General features: G+C 44.5%; 1 protein-coding gene and 2 long non-coding RNA genes across 3 annotated transcripts in view; 2 read left to right on the top strand and 1 right to left on the bottom strand.

The window, feature by feature from the left end:
• LOC132448969 (uncharacterized) overlaps positions 1-18,019 on the top strand; it is a 126,748-nt gene that overhangs the window by 8,716 nt on the left and 100,013 nt on the right. The window lies entirely within an intron of this gene.
• LOC132448961 (uncharacterized) lies at positions 14,294-14,794 on the bottom strand. The gene is made up of 2 exons (XR_009523459.1): positions 14,648-14,794; positions 14,294-14,575 (listed from the first exon to the last, which is right to left on the bottom strand). It is a non-coding gene; the product is annotated as an uncharacterized LOC132448961 (long non-coding RNA).
• frzb (frizzled related protein) overlaps positions 14,850-18,019 on the top strand; it is a 34,389-nt gene continuing 31,219 nt past the window's right edge. Inside the window, exon 1 of the mRNA XM_060040527.1 lies at positions 14,850-15,058. Coding sequence (XP_059896510.1) covers positions 14,854-15,058 — 205 coding nt within the window. The 5' untranslated portion in view covers positions 14,850-14,853. The remainder of the gene's footprint in view (positions 15,059-18,019) is intronic.

Below are 18,019 nucleotides of genomic sequence, written 5' to 3'. Positions count from 1 at the left end.
GTGTTGTTCTATTAACATGTTCATTGTTCGTGGGTTCATTGTTGTCGACACCGTCACCGAGAGTGACGTGACCATCGTTTCGGGCAGCTGTTCCGTGTTGAAGTCTCGTTCAATAAAAACCAACTCTCGTTGTCGAGCGTTCAATAAAAACCAACTCTCGTTGTCGAGCGTGTCCCCCCCCCTCAACAAACGTGTCCCCCCCCCCTCAACAAACGTGTTCCCCCCCCCTCCAAACGTGTCGTCCCCCCCTTCAACAAACGTGTCTCCCCCCCCCCCCCTCAACTAACGTGTTCCCCCCCTAAAAATGTGTCCCCCCCCCCCCTCAACAAACGTGTCTTCCCACCTCCCCTGTCAACAACAGTCTACCTCCCCCCCCCCCCTCAACAATCGTGTCCACAATTTGCCACGAAACCCGTGAAACCCAAACCCCGAAACCCGCCTCCACAGCGGCACGCGTGGATACTGTAGGTATAACACGCTATTTTACGTTGAAATGCTACGTATCCAGTGTTCATGGAAACGTACACCGTCAACGTTTTTTCTTGGCGACTGGGTTGATATAGGTGTGTATGTGTATAGATGTGTGTGTGCGAGTGTATAGATGGGTGTATATGTGTATATAGGTGTGCATGTGTATGTCTGTGTGTGTGTGTGTGTGTCTGTGTATATAGATGTGTGTGTGTGTGTGTAAAAGTTATAAAGATAATAATTGCATCTAACCAGTTCTATTTAGTGCTTGAATCAGTGTTTGCTGAATATACGCTGGCCCATTGTCTGAGCTTATCTCTGATGGAATTTCAAACCTTGGCATGATTTTTCCAGTCAGAAACTTGATTACTGTAGCCGCACTTTGGTCTTTTGATGGGACTGCTTCTACCCATCTGCTGAACCTGTCAAGGATAACTAACATGCACAACATGTCAACATAGTTCATGACCAAATATCAAAATGGCCCTTCAGGTGTGGGAATGTGTCCCAATGGAGTAGTGATTGTTTTTCTTACATTGTTTTTTGCACATACTTCATACTCATTTAGCTGGTTATCAATCATTGTTTGCAATTATGGTGAAGAAAAAACCTTGTTTTCTAATTCTCCTCAACACTCCTCAACACCTCCCCCCTTGCGCAATGGTCAAAACCATGCGCATTTAAATGATAGGCAAACCTAACAACGCCGTTGGTGGAACCAACGTTGGAACCAACGTTGGAACGCCTAACCTTAACCATCCGTAAACTAAAACCAATCTATTGGGAAGGGAAATCGAAGCCATTATATCCAAAACCAAAGGTTGATATTGGTGGGTTTACCATCAGCCGCCTTGAAACCACGCCTTTACCAAGTCATGCACTAAACCAAAAAGATTTCATGCGTCAGTAGGCTTTTATACCTCAAAGGTCAAATAAAACGCAACATGCCCTGTTCCAAGACCACCACCTCTGCTGCTGGGGCTGCCATATCTGACTCCTGTTCCCCCTCCACCTTTGACCAGCCGGCTCTTCCTATGATGGTTGCAGTTTGTCACTTCATGATCAAGTGAGCCAGTGCTCACAGTGACTGCCAAGTAATCGTGACTGTTCCTGTTTTAGGTTGTCCCGGGCTTCAAGGTGGGATTTTACCCGTCGTTGGCTAACCAGCCTTCCATACTGGCTTATTGCAGGATGCCGTGCCTGGGATACAATCAATCCCCACCCATAAGGTGGTTTTGACCGCAAAGTGGAGGGATGGAGACAGAGTCTTCAATCACAATTGCCCATGCAGCCAAGTGTGTGCGTAATGGTACACATCAGAGCAGCTACAACTACAACAACTAAAATTTGACGCTGTGTGTGCGGGGGTTATATGATGGGGTGAATCTAAAGGTAATTTATCAGAGTTAAAAATATCATATTATCAAATGTTAATATTCTATAAAAGTGTTGCAGCAGCAGTCGTGGCATTTGAAAGGTAAACCCACTACTTCTGAATGTAAATTGATAACCTAGCATGTAGGATCCCTTCCCAGCAGATGTAGCGTTAATCCACCTATTGTCCTTAACTAAGGAGATGTGAAATAAAACAAAAATCACAATATCAAAACTTGCATTTTCAATATTAGGCGACTCACTTCTGTGTTAACCGTTACTCATAATCACAATTCCCTTTATAATTCTACCCGATTGTCTTATACTCACTATTTAAATTGGGCGATCTAATCTTATTATATTCTACCTGTTGTTTTGTCTGAAGTAAGCTTTTGGTACCCCTTTGTGTATTCCATCACTCTAAGTAGGAGAGGATACTCCCCTGCCTCTGTGGCCCTAACACACAAGCGAGAGCAGGCTCAAACACACACCCTTTTTTATTGGATTTCACTTATTTATTTTTAAATTACATTTGTCATTGTGGATAACATGAATTCATAAATTAGAATAATATTTTATCGTACTCATTTAGTCAAATTTTTAAGTATTGCCGATTATTATTTCTAGATTGTACGACCACTTTTAATAAATGTCTGTTATTATCGTAATTCCTTAGGAAATATTTTATTTGTGTTGTTATCTTGGCACCTAGACCTCGTCAGGTCCAAACACCAAAACAACATCCGAGCCTCGACATTAACGGTTGCCCGCTTGCCCGGGGCAACTAAAAGTAATATTTGGGCAAGTTGAGATTGATTTCAGGTTGCCCGAACGGGCAAGTGGATTTTGGATGGATGTTAATATAAAGGCTATTTATTCAAATGTTTTTATAAACTGCAGAATAGGGTTGCCGCGGTATACGGTATTACCGGTGTTACCGGTGTTGAGGCCAACACCGTTTACTCGGCGTTGCACACCGGCAACACCGAGTTTTTTATTTTTTATTTTTTTCAGTAATAAAAAACAAATTCAGTAAAAATGAATAATATAATTATAATTAACAAAATTTAAATGTGCAGAATAGGCCACAGTTCTGCTCTGTGCGGGAGAATTGTCGCGCCGAGAATTGACGTGCTTCCTTACAAGACCGGTAACCATAGCAACACCGGTAAACAAACCCCGCGAAGCCCAATCCCTACGTGAGCTCCGCGCGCTACGGCCATCCGGAGGCGCACAGAGCTTTTGACCGTGATATTCATCTCATCTCATCTTCGTCCGCTTATCCGGGGTCGGGTCGCGGGGGGAGCAGCTCAAGCAGGGTGCCCCAGACATCCCTTTCCCGGGCCACATTGACCAGCTCTGACGGGGGGATCCCGAGGCGTTCCCAGGCCAGTGTTGAGAGGTAATCTCTCCACCTAGTCCTGGTTCTTCCCTGAGGTCTCCTCCCCACTGGACGTGCCTGAAACACCTCCCAAGGGAGGCGCCCAGTGGGCATCCTTACCAGATGCCCGAACCACCTCAGCTGACTCCATTCTAAGTAAAGGAGCAGCGGCTCTAATCCGAGTTCCTCACAGATGGCTGAGCTTCTCACCCTATCCCTAAGGGAGACGCCAGCCACCCTTCTGAGAAAACTCATCTCGGCCACTTGTACCCGCGATCTCGTCCTTTCGGTCATCAAACACCCAACCCTCATGACCATAGGTGAGGATAGGAACGAAGATCGACCGGTAGATCGAGAGCTTTGCCTTGCGGCTCAGCTCTCTTTTCGTTACAACGGTGCGGTAAAGCGAACGCAATACCGCCCCCGCTGCTCCGATTCTCCGGCCAATCTCACGCTCCATAGTACCCTCACTCGCGAACAAGACCCCGAGGTACTTGAACTCCTTCACTTGGGCTAAGGACTCACTTCCTACCCGGAGTAAGCAATCCACCGGTTTCCTGCTAAGAGTCAGTGATATTATGATATATACAATTATATTATACTATATATATACTATTATATATAGAACGTTATAAGGCGCCGAGAATTGGCGCGCTGCCAGCCGCTGTCACCGAGTGTGAGAGGAGAGTTGACGGAGAAGATGGCGGTTGACCTATAGTTTCAAAGTTAATACCGTTTATACTGGTAATACCGGTGTTGACACGAGCGTATTACACGGTGTGAAAATGTCCACACAGCGGTAACCCTACTGCAGAACAACCTTTTGTTCTGCATAATCACACAAAATATAAGTATTTGCAATTGATCAGCGCGCTGTCTTCTTTTCTCTCGGAAAGCGACAGACACGCATCGCTTCAGCGCGAATATAGCCCCGCCCCCTCTGTCACTCACTCGCAGTGCGGTTGTGCAGTGATTCAAAGGTGTTAGCTGAAGGTTAGCCAACACAGCTAGCATCTCAAGTGCAGCGCCTCCGCGAACGGTTTAGGTAGAAGCATGGGTGGATTACTGCACGGGCACACCGGGCACATGCCCAGGGGCCCAAGGGCTCAGGGGGGCCCTTGGGCCCCCCTGAGCCGCCCCACAAGTTAGGCTACTAACAGTTACTAACTACCCCACAAGTTACTAACAGTGGGGCCCAGGGCCCCACAAGTTACTAACAGTGGGGTCCAGGGCCCCACAAGTTACTAACAGTGGGGCCCTGGGCCCCACAAGTTACTAACAGTGGGGCCCTGGACCCACAAGTTACTAACAGTGGGGCCCTGGACCCACAAGTTACTAACGGTGGGGCCCTGGACCCCACTGTTAGTAACTTTTAATGTTGCATTGTCGAAGCAATCAGTAGAGAAATACAAAAATTCAAGCGAAAACAGCAATAGTAGGCCTATTACTACTGAGTAAATAAATTAATAACAAGATCACTAGGGGGCACTATTTCAGTTTGTGAATTTGAGACCGGTCACGAACAAGTCACTGTCATTTAAACATGGAGCAACGGCGAACTCTAAGTGGAGCGTTGAAGCGAAAATCAAAAAAAGAAAAAGAAACAAAAGAAACTGCCGCCTTGCAAAATGTACCTCGTATTTCCCAATTTAAAAAAAAAAACATACAATCTACTGTAGAAGCTCAGGAGCCTGTTGCTACGGGAGATGAAGAGCAACGAGCTGGCAAAAATATTAACGTGCCGCTACCACCACCAGACATCGTGGAGGATTTCGCACGGAACAGAGCCCGGAAAAAATGCATTTCATAGGTGAAATGCATTACTGTCAATTAATGTAAGGAACTGTTCGCATTGAGTTGCTTTAAGTCGTTTTTATTTGTGGTTGAAAGCGGTGCATTCGAAATTCGTTCAAATCGCCAAAAATCATCCTGTTTTGGTTAAATAAAGATGCATTTATTGGTAATAATTATTGTGAGGTTTCCTTTCCTGTGCTACAAATCCTGCTGAGTTGCAGGTATAGGCCAATGACTTATTATCGCCAATAAGTGTGTGTGTATTCTGGGTGCGTGTGTTTATGTTGGAAGGGGGGGGGGGGGGGGGGCCTGTGGAGTCCACGTGCCCAGGGGCCCGATATGTCATAATCCGTCTATGGGTAGAAGGAAGTACTTTGGATTGAGCTAAATTACCAAGGAAAGTAAAATGCAAGAACACGGTTTTGGGTTTCATAACTGTGCACATGCACAGCAATAGCGATCTTTTCACGAAATTGGACCCTCACAAACTATATATTACATGAAAGCTGAGCCTCCACTTATTCCAACAGTCCAAACCATATCATTCTGTGACTAAAACTCGCAAATAACAACTTAAGACGAAACGTCCCCTTTTCTTTTAACAACCAAAAATGAAGTTTTACCTTTGTGATTTTTGTCCACAAAGTTGTAGATATAATAAAACCACCATAAACAGATAATCCAGTGTCTGGGCCAAATTTTGCAACTAAACATGGTGTTTTCAATCAATGAATAAGAGAAGGTTTCTTAGGAAATAGGTAAATTGCCTTCAATCAGAAAACATATTCTTCAGCGCAATCTAGTGGCCATATGTGTATTTGCGAGTGTTTGGCTTGGTGCATTCGATTATATTTGACCTTAACTTTAAATAGAGGTGTCAAGTGTCAAAATTTTAAGATATCTAACTTTATTTGTGTCTCATAGTAAGACAGCGCTCCCAACTGATAACGACCAACTGATAATTATTTCAGGTGGAAATGTTATCTTCCACTTATGCTGTGTTCCATGGCTTTATTCACTTAAACCAAGTATTATCCCCATTGAATATTTCACTTGCACAACAATCTTTCTTTTGGCACAAAGATGACATTATCACCCTTGCAATTGTGGAGATATACTCTATTTACTTTGGGTATGTTCTTTCCTGAAAAAAACGTTCCCCTGATATCGAAAATGGTATAGAATATCGATATTTTTCCAGGTTTCGTGTTGAAGTTAGAAAATCCAGTATCGTGACTGACAACACTACTCGAAACGCGATTGTGATTACTCAGTTAGAGCTACAAGAAACGTGAAAGTTAAAAAAGACATATCTTTGCTACTACCTCTGACATTTAGTTATGTACATTTGCATAAAATCATGCAGGTCTATAGGTTGCAACGGTGGACTGAAATCACTTCATGGCACGATGTGACCGCTCGATAAATAAGTAAACAAAGAAGTTTGTTATTTTTTAAACACAACATGTGTGGAAGCTAACTTTCAGCTTCAGTCTGAGCTAGGATGAGTTTTCTGAGCCCCCAAAAACCAGGCCGGGTGCCTGGCAAAAAGAGGCCCGTTCACGATTCTGATTATAATTTGGGCAAGTGAACATCACATTCGGGCAAGTTGAACCTGACCTGCACTTGCCCGATTGGCAAGTGCTTTTGAAACCTTAGTGTCAACCCCTGAACATCCACCTATCCACCGCGGAGTCCAAGGGTTGGGTAAGCTCCTCTTTTGATGAGTGCAACTGTGTTTACCCTGAATTATTTTAATAAGAATCCCCAGCGCTGGTAGCCCCCTGGACTTCTGTGGACGAGCGGTGTGCATGCTATGGACAACATTAAATGCTAATTGTCCATTTTATGGAGTCTAGATAATTACCCTTAAAACCTGTGATTACCATGTAGCTCTAATACTTCAATACTGGGCTCTCCCCTGATTTATCACCTCTGGGTTGGGCCCTACCATCTCTCTCTGTGTCCTTTACATTAAACTCATCACATCCAGAATCCTCTCAATCCTCTCCCTTACCCAACATGCTGTCTCCCTCTGAACCAACACAGTGTTTCACCAATTGCTGTGTACCAAGACCTATTGATTCATATCACATGGTACCACGACGCTATGGAGAGTCTCAAAGGTTGTTGCGACACACAGAACCACAGAGTCACCGATCCCAGTGGTGGTTCTATGATTTGACTAAAACAGGGGCCATTAAGGGGCCACAGGTTATATTGAAGGACCAAGTAGTACAGAGTACATCCAAACACAAAAGTAATCTATTCAGCACAATGTAAATTCATTCTCTCTCTCTACCGCCTCTCTGTCCAGCCCCCAGCTGTGGTTTTTCCTCTTACTCACGTCCTCTCTCTCTCTCTCTCTCTCTCTCTCTCTCTCTCTCTCTCTCTCTCTCTCTCTCTCTCTCTCTCTCTCTCTCTCTCTCGCGATCTACCATGCTTCTCATGTAACTCGAGCGCTTAGGGGGCTCTGTAATGATTTAATGCTGCTGGACTTTGCCCCCCCTTGTGTCTGTCCCAGAAACTCTCTCCCTTATTTTCTGCATTCACTTCGACCTCCCCTTTAATATCTACCGTGCCTGTTATCAGTGGATACAATCCTGTGTTATACGGTGGTGACTGAGCCTTCGGGATAATGGCTCAGTTTTCACATCTTTATTTGTTATTTCTCCAGTTGTTCTCTTTTCTTTCCTCCATCTCTCAGAGATCTTTTTAATCTTCTTTTTAAGCAATGGACGGTCTCTACTCAAAATCTCCACTGCCGTCGGTGCCATATTAATCTTCTCTAGGTGTATAAACACTATTTTCAATACAATTTATTTTATTTTTTTCTACTCGTTAGACAAATTATTTTATTATCGCTAAGGCTATAAATGCGCACTCCTCCCGTGCGTTGCTATCTCTCTCTGTTGATTGGGATGTGCGTCCCAGCTATTTTTAGATCTGCTCTGCTCCTATAGGCCCCCACCCTTTCTGGCCACAGGCTAAGAGAACACACCCCTAGATAAGGTTTTTCCCACTTGTTTCAGACAAGTTATTTATTCTCTGACTGTCTTATTAATGACAGGATAAACTAAAAGCAAAACGGATTGTAAAAGCCTCCGAGGAGTCGTGTTAATCCTAACACGACTTAAATACAGAAAGAAAACAGTTTATACAACGTTTAATAGTGTATCGAAAAAACGGCCGAATTTGTTTGCACAAGATATTGACTGGAACCAGTCACTCACTCGTCTTTAAATGCAAAATAAAAGATTGGCCGAACGCTGAAGCTGGCCTTTGGCTTAAAACATGAACTGTCGGATATATAATCATTCAACCAGATCACGAACAAACAAGAAACTTCTCAAAATACCAACTCAAACGGTACCCCAACCAAGAGACTTATCGATTCAAAAGTGCGAGAAGTCTGTTTTCTTAAAATGCCAAGATCGGAATTAGAAATTCACTATCAATTGGTGCACGATCTGCAGTTCAACTTGAATTGAAAATTCACTAGTCGGCACTCCAAGGAAGCCCTTCTCTAAATAAAAACGAATTCATCATCAAGTACGCACTCATTCGATCCGCGGACCTGCGCTGTTCTATTGGAACTTTGACACTAATTCGTTCCCCTAGATAACAGTCGCAGGACTTTATAAAGACCCAAACCAATTTCAGCTGGGGCCTCAGAAATCCAACAAGCACGCACTCATTCGACCTGCGGACCTGCGCTGTTCTATTGGAACTTTGACAGTAATTCGTTCCCTAGAAGACAGCCACAGGACTTTATAGTAGGCCTACTTAACAAAAAACAATAAAAACAACCAAGAACCACAAAGCGTCTTGGTTATTTAAAAGCACAGACCGGTCATGGCTATCTGCGCGCACAATCTATCTCTCACCGGAGCTCCCCAATTTCTCTTTAATGATTAATTTGATTCGTTGGACTGAAGAGACGCTTTACCTGCCGCCGAGCAGCCAGACAGGACAGGAACAGATCAAACAACCGTATTAATTAATGGTAAGTAAACTTTACCGGGAATTTGATGAGCGCTAGGGTCGTGTGATCCGCTCGTGCCCCGTCCCGCAGTCCAGCAGCCGGGCTGTCTCTGTTCCTCAATCCTGTTTGTGACGCCAAATGTTGTGGGATTTCTAATAACGACTTATCTAATTCACTTCAACTAGCTATAGGCAAGAGGAATCGGAGAGTCCAGGTCAAGTATAGATGGAGAGTTTATTGCCACCCGCAAACGAGAGACAACAAAGCCGAGTGATATCTGCAAATACACACTACTGAATGACTCCCGTACGGCTCCTTATATCCCCAATCCTTACACAATACAAAGTTGGACTTTCATCAAATATTGATGTGCATAGCATGTTTTTCTGGGTCATACTGTGTGGATGTCAGCAAATTCTCATGTCTTCTGGGTCCCAATGTGACTTTTGAACATATATTATCCTTATACAAACAGAGATGATGCACACGTGTGAATGTCAGCATTGTCTTCAGAGAGTACATCAGATGGGAATAGACTGGACCCACTCACTGGTGCCACATGGCACATAACATCTAGGGGAAAGGTGATCAGCTATTTTCCACTATTAAAGTATCTATATGATATGTAGGCCTAATAATAATCATAGTTTAACATAAAATGTAAGGTTAATTTCTACCACAAGAGCTCCAGGACTCCCGTGTGTTCTAGAATATTTACAGAACACGGCTAAAGGCTGTGTGCGCCTCGCCATTGCAATACATCCACTGTAAACAGAGCGCATGGTACCGTGGCTGCAAGCTGCTCAGGGCCACACCCCCACCCTCCTCCTTGACCCGCCTCGCTCCTCCTCAGTTGCATTATAGCAACAGACACCAAAACAGCGTATTTGGGGGAAGCTCAATGTGCGACTGGCTCGGAGTGGCTGTAACTCTGCACCACGGCTGAATTTCACGAACGTCTTTGAATACTGTGTTAGTTGCCCACTAATACCTATATTAAAGAATACATTAAATAGCATGTCATGGGACCTTTAAGTGCTTGAGCCCTGACACTTTAGAGAATGTCTAGCGCGCAACTTCAATAAGCCATGTGTGATTTTACCCGGGCTCCAGCGCAACTTTCCCTACCAGGTGCAGCCTCAGGTAGCCTAGGACCATTCATACAGGAGCAAGCAAGAACGTTACCTTATTCTGTCCTTGGGAAACGGAAAAAAAGGACAATCCGTTTCCACTGTTTATCATTTATTTTTTTTAAACTATCTTTATTTCCGAAAAATAGACAATGACAGATGAAATGATATTGAGCGGGACATTGACTGTATTATTTAAGGTTGTCATACCGTACCATGTATATAACCAGGCGCGTGCCGTCCATATGGGCAGGTGGGGTGGCGAACTCCCTACAAAAGCAGGGAAAAAAGTTCCTCAGTAAATCATTGCTCCAAGTGTATTTTTAATAATGTGATTGTCACATTAACTATCTATAGTTTCTGTAGGCTTTCCGACTATTTTTGGTCTGTTGATATCAAATTGATGGTGGCGATTCTAGTTGAGTTTAACGAGTCATGCAATGTGGGGCAGGGGAGCTCAACGACCGTGTCCCTCCTTATGTTTCTCGCATAACCCTGCAGGCTGCAATAAGAATTGAAATCCGCGCTATAAGTCGCCCATATGGTCGTAAAGTAGTCTGCCCTATGGTCATATTCTAGGACTGTTGTTTAAAATCGAATTACTCCGCCTGTATCTTTCGGCATTGAAACCTATTTATTTATTTATTTCAGCAGGTATTAAAATTGTATACCTGATTTCATATCTGATTTAAACAGCTGTTATTGAGAAATATCTGATTTCAAAAGTGTTGTTATTGAGAGATTTGCACACATCGTCGGGCCAAGTTCCAAATCAAAGGTCTGCTTGATTGATGACTTGTATTTCTACTTTTCATGTAATTGCAATGCACTCACTAAGCCAGTTGTTAAATGGTTGTTAGATTGTTAAAATAAAATATGGAAGAAATAACTTCCCTATAATGTCGTATTTGTCCTCTTAAATTTTTGACTTTGCAGGGTTGGTGTTTCCATTGCACATAGGCTATTCTAATTAGCCCGACATCATATGACGAGTGTTGCGGATGGCACTTCAAAAGCGTGCAGTAACATTGGGTTATTAGTTTATTTTTAAATCTTGCTCACAATTAGTTGAGTTAATATGTTTTAATGTAGCTCAAAATATACATAATAAATAAATTGTGGGTGTGGTCATACGCCAGTAGTTTCTACCCAACCGAAATGAAGGGGCACCGCACGCTACTGTATATAACACATTGAACACAAGAAATTAAAGAAATTCCATTTATACCCATGTACTTTAATACATAACTACATAAAAAATAAAAGTGCCTGCAGGAAAATATAAATACAGTCCGCAAAAAATAACTTTGACGGAAAGTCCTCCGATTGTACTTCAGCTTCAGATGCCATCAAGAGGGGGCTCTGGTCGTAATCAGTCGCAAGTCTGTCCCTGACCAATCAGCATTCATTAGCAGAATGCTAGCGTGTACGGCCAACAACGGCACAAACTGTAAGAAATCGAAAGGACATAAGTACTCATTAATTTGACTTTTGAGCTATAATCTATATTGAACTTGCGGAATCTACAATAAAATTTGCGATACTTCAACGACAAGCAGGTGAAAGAGATATATTTAGCCGTCTAGCCCCATAGACTCCCATTCAATCTGGACTCGACTGCGATCACCCCCAGTGGATGTCTAATGGAAGTACAACCAAGATCGGTACAATGTGGCGTATAGGAAGTGCCTAGGCTCTTCGTAGACGGGCTCTGATAGTTCCCCTTTAGAAAGCCGTACGCTCTTTCGTGTAACGCCTCGAAGTGACCACTAGATGGAGATAAAGATTATGTGTAATTCTCAGGTCCTGTAGGTTGTAACCTGTGGTACTTTCTTGTAGCACTACAGTACTGTAGGTTCGGAGTAGGGTCATATGCATATCAAATATAACAATATAGAATATAATAAGTACATAATATAGTATATCATGAACTTATAATTTGATATAACATAATAATACACTGATATAATTTAATAATACAACATAATATACTTATTGTATCGATAGGATTTAATATTTAACAATGTACAGATATAAAATAATAAATGTACTTTGACTTGAGTGGAAGTATATAAAGAAGAGGGGAGAGGGGATGAAAGGAGAGGAGAGAGTAGACGAGAGGAGACGAGAGAGGAGAGGAGCAGAGAGGAAAGGAGAGAGGAGACGAGAGAGGAGAAGAGCAGACAGGAGAGGAGAGGAAAGGAAAAGAAGAGAGGAGAGGAGTAGAGGAAAGAGGAGGTGTGTGTGTGTGCGTGTGCGTGTGCGCGTGTGTGTGTGTGTGTGTGTGTGTGTGTGTGTGTGTGTGTGTGTGTGTGTGTGTGTGTGTGTGTGTGTGTGTGTACAGCTGCAGTCTTGTTTATCTTGGAAATGATTCCTGCTGTTCCAAGAAATCTCTTTAAGAGCAGGGCAAAGAGAGAGACAGACAGGCAGAGAGAGAGAGAGTCAAACAGTCAGAAAGTCAGACAGGCAGATAGAGCGTCAGAGAGTCAGACAGGCAGACAGACAGAAAGAGAAAGTGAGAGAGCCAGAGATTCAGATAGGCAGAGAGAGTCAGACAGGCAGAGAGTCAGACAGGCTGAGAGAGAGAGTAACACAGAGATAAACAGAGAGATGGGAGGGACAGGCAGCGAGAGAGAAAGACAGGCAGGCAGAGAGAGACAGATATACAGAGAGCGAGAGAGAAAGACAGGCAGGCAGGAAGAGAAAGACTTACTGAGTGAGAGAGACAGACAGGCAGGCAGAGAGAGAAAGAGATACAGAGAGAGAGACAGACAAGCAGGCATAGAGAAACAGACAAACAGAGAGAGACAGACAGACAAACAGGAAGACAGACAGACAGAGAGAGAGAAATCGTTGGATGGAGAGAGAAAGAAAGAGTGAGAGAGACAGACAGCTAGAAGGAAACTTAACGGATGGTGAAATGTGATCCTGCAGCCTTGCTCCATTTCATGTGTGTGTGTGTGTGTGTGTGTTTATTTAATGGTTGCAGGGCTTTGCCTGCCAACTATCTCTCTCTCTCTCTCTCTCTCTCTCTCTCTCTCTCTCTCTCTCTCTCTCTCTCTCTCTCTCTCTCTCGCTCTCTCTCTCTCTCTCTCTCTCTCTCTCTCTCTCTCTATTAGTAAGGAGATACCTAGCAGACATGGAAGAAAAAGTGCTGAGTCAGGAGGAGAGGGAGGGACGAGAGCATTAGGGTTAGTGGAGAGAGAGAGAGAGTTAGGGTTATTAGAGAGAGAGGCAAAGAGGGAGAGAGAGAGTTAGGCTTAGTGGAGAGAGAGAGGGAGAGAGAGGCTGAGAGAGAGGTAAAAGCACAGCTCCTGTTCAATTACACGATGGACAAATACACTGTGTGTTATCTGCAGACAACCTGGTTCTTAACCCTCACCCTAACAGCGTGTTGCCATGAGGTTGTAGAGCTGCTCACTGCCTCACCAACACAACACTGGGCCACTGTTGATCCCTGGCCCAGTGTTGATCCCTGGCTCCTGTCGCTGGCCCTGTTGGCCAACATCTCGAATCCACCGACATTCTGGAGTTGGGTGTTGGTGTTTGTTGAGGCGGTGTGAAAGCTCCAAGACCTGGAGCCACTGTCACCGAGTTCAGGAAGACCTGGAATCTGGAGGCCTGGAACCACTGTCACCATGCAGTGGGTCTGGAAGACCTGGAGGCACTGACACCATAAAGGGTTCTGGAAGACCTGGAACCTGGAAGACCTCAAACCACTGTCACCATAAAGGGTTCTGGAAGACTTGGAAGACCTGGAACCTGTCACCATGAAGGGGTTCTAGGAGGCCTGGAACCTGGTAGCCCTTGAACCTGTCACCATGAAGGGGTTCTGGAAGGCCTGGAACCTGGAAGACCTGGAACCTCTCACCATGAAGGGGTTCTGGAAGACCTGGAACCTAGAACCTGTATATATTATATATATATATATATATAGAGAGAGAGAGAGAGAGAGAGAGAGAGAGAGAGAGAGAGAGAGAGAGAGAGAGAGAGAGAGAGAGAGAGAGAGAGAGAGGGAGGGGGGGGGGGCTGGGTTAACGGGCCAATCAGAAGCCAGCTCCTCGCTATGAGGTCACTCCCGTTTAGGTGGAAAATCAGAAGCAGCGCTTTTCTCTCCGCAGAGTTACACAGGGACAACTGTAACACTCTGTACACTCTCACTCGACATCGACTTTGTAAACTCGCTGTTTTGTAAACTCAATCGACAACTAACTTAATTTAGTTAACTCTCACAACTAGTCATTCAATTAAGTCACACTCGACAGCTCAAGTCGTTGTGGTCCCGGACACAGGACTAACCCAGGACTCCCTGGACCACTAACCCTTCGCTGAGCCTCACTACGGAGTGAAAACATCATCAACGTGTTGAATACAGCTGTCCTACCTGTCCCGGATCTACCTTTCCCGGATTACCTGCCCCGGCCTTACCTGTCCCGGACCTACCTGTCCCGGACCCACCGGTCCCGGAACTACCTGTACCGGGCCTATACCTTCCACGGACCTATCCGGACCTACCTGTCCCGGAAATATCCGTCCCGGAACTACCTGTCCCGGACAAACCTGTCCCAGACACACCTGTCCCAGACCTACCTATAACGGAACTACCTGTCCCGGGCCTACCTGTCCCGGAACTACCAGGACCTACTTGTCCCGGCCCTACCTGTCCCAGGTCTACCTTTCTCGGACCTACCTGCCCCGGCAGACCCGTCTCAGAGTAACGGATGACCTCTCACGCGCTGCCAATGCTCCTGGCGTTCGCCTGCCTGCTAAGAATGCCGTCACGCGCCAGCGCCGCCACATGTGAGCCGGTCCGGATCCCGCTTTGTGGCTCCATGCCCTGGAACATGACCAAGATGCCCAATCATCTGCACCACAGCACCCAGGCCAACGCGGTGCTAGCCATAGAGCAGTTTGAAGGATTACTGGGTAAGGCTGCTTACTGACTGACGGATTTGAACACACACTCACACACTCAGTCACTCACTCACTCAATCTTACTCACTCACTCACTCACTCTCTCAATCTCACTCACTCACTCACTCACTCACTCACTCACTCACTCACTCACTTAATCTCACTCAATCTCACTCAATCTCACTCAATCTCTCTCTCCGTACACACACACACACACACACACACACACACACACACACACACACACACACACACACACACACACACACACACACACACACACACCCCCACACACACACACACACACACACACACACACACACACACACACACAACTTAAGCTCTGTATTGTGATTATTATTATTATTATGTATCATATGTATCATTAAACAATCATATTATAGATATATAAATTCTAAAATACGAGGGTAGGCTAGGACAGATTGAATGCGGAGAAGGTTTTGAGATTGAGTCCAGAGAAGGTTTTGAGATTGAGTCCAGAGAAGGTTTTGAGATTGAGTCCAGAGAAGGTTTTGAGATTGAATGGGGAGAAGGTTTTGAGATTGAGTCCAGAGAAGGTTTTGAGATTGAATGGGGAGAAGGTTTTGAGATTGAATGGGGAGAAGGTTTGTGATTGAGTCCAGAGAAGGTTTTGAGATTGAATGGGGAGACAGTGCTTCTGACGGGACTTCCAGAGTCAGCTGCACAGAAGGCTCTGTCTCCTGGTCTCCAGGTAGATCTGTCCTGGTCTCCTGTCTCCTGGTCTCCAGGTTGAGGAGCCTGGAGACCTCCTGGGATGAGGAGCAGGCAGCTGGCAGATGTGAGGGGCGGTGGCGTTGTGGAGCTGTAGGAGGTCTTTCAGGCAGGGGGGGGGGCGTTTTGAGAGACATGCTGTTTGGGACGTAATGCAGTTTTGTGTGTGTGATGTTTGGAAGACCGACCAGGAGACCTTTGCTGTCATCCAACCTGGAGGCGATAGATGCATGGATAAGCTTCTCAGGGGTTTTTTTGGACAGTGAGGAAGTACTAGCACAAGGTCTTCGGGCTGTTAGTGGGAGCTGTGAGGAAGGACTGGCACCAGGTCTTTGGGGTGCTAGTGGAAGCAGCCCTGAAGGCCATAGTGGAGGCTGGGAAGCCAACTCAGTTATGGTGACAGACCCACTCCTGAACCTCTCTTGGACACGAAGCCATTGCATAAATCAGAGGTTCGGGAGAGGGTCTGTCACCATAACTGCTTTTGTTTTATGATACATTTTCCCAGGAATAATGGCACTAAACATCCAGACAACCATTATTATTGTTATGCCACTGATAAAATGATAATTTTATTGCATTATAACGCAAGTTTGTCACACCCTTTCAAAGAGTAATTTACATTGAATTCTTAATTCAATTGGAATGTAAAATATATGATTTTAAATTCCTGCTGGAATGATGCAGTCCTCGGGGAAAACACCTTAATAAAACAACTTTTGGCATGGAGTAGCACATTCTCGAACCCCTGTGAGCTGAGCGCCTCACAGAGCAGACCAGAGGACAGAGGCATTACCTCGGTCTACTCTGTGAGGAGCTGATCTCCTCACAGAGTAGACCAGAGGACAGAAGCAGCCCTTGAAGGGGGACCATGCTAGTGACTTTCATTCTTAAGGTCCTGTTCCACCAGGCACTAACAAAGAAAAGATAGGAAAACCTGAGAAAAACATATCAACTGTTTATATCAGTTACCACACCAATATGCTGCATTTTCCATTTCCCAAACAGACGGATTCCAACCTCAACCTCAGACAGCTGATAGATTATGCTCCTTCCTTGCATACAAATAAGCAACGTATTTGAAGGATTCGATCATGAATGAGTTTCACTTATAATCCAAGCGTAAAACAGTGCAGTGAAGGGCTATTGGTGGAGGAGAGGGGCTATGATAAGTGGGAGTGCATTCTTTAATTCATCCATGGTTTGTAGACATTCATTTTGAGATAGTTTCCCTGTTCGATAACTAAATAAGGGGTAGACTTCTTTTTTTTCCAACTTTCTCTTTTTGAGAAAGTTGGTAGGCTATTTAAAACGAGCTGTGCCATGTTACTTCACATCTTCATGTTATCAAAATCGAGCTATATTCACATACTGCAGTGCAAGTAAGAATTAGCTCATAGTGCAGACTGCTAATGAGATGGATGATCAATACATGTAACAGATAACGATAAATATAGGTCTAAGATGTAGTTTACCACTATGGATGATCAATACATATACCAGGGATAATTACAGGTCTCTGATGGTAGTTCACCACTATGGATGATCAATACATGTAACAGATAGTGTTAAGTATAGGACCATGACTGGATGATCAGTACATGTAACAGATAGTGATGATTATATGTCTATGATGGTAGTTCACCACCATTGGATGCAGTCAGAGGACTGTGTTGAGAAACACAACCTGCCCCGCAACTTCCCTCCCATATCCTGCATGGGGTTGTGTGTGAATTGGAACAGGGATATATATATATATATATATATATAAATTAGAGTTGTTTCTCTTTCTTCTATCAAAGGTGCTTATTGTAAATCGCTTTGGATTAAAGCGCCTGCTAAATGCCCGAAATGCAAATATAAATGGGTCAATATTCCAGGAAATCTGCAACGGCAATTTGCCTGCTCAAAGCCCAGTACCATTCTGGATCACTGCCGGCATATGGAGCAAACCAAGCAGCCAGCAAGCCAAAGCTCTGATGAGGACGTCTTTGAATCCATTTGTTGATCTTAACGGGCCGATGCTTTTCTGGTGATCCGATATTAATGCAGCTTATTAAATATCTCGCTGTGTCTGAAAGGTTATGTCAGTCAGTCAGTCAGTCAGTCAGTCAGTCAGTCGGACGGACGGACGGACGGACGGACGGACGGACGGACGGACGGACGGACGGACGGACGGACAACTAGCTAAGCATTCAATGGCTTTCCTACATGTATCAT

This window comes from Gadus macrocephalus, chromosome 20 (genome assembly GCF_031168955.1).
Source record: "Gadus macrocephalus chromosome 20, ASM3116895v1".
Lineage (NCBI taxonomy): Eukaryota > Metazoa > Chordata > Actinopteri > Gadiformes > Gadidae > Gadus > Gadus macrocephalus.
Note: the sequence above shows the minus strand (reverse complement) of the source record. Positions and strands in the feature narration are given on the sequence as shown.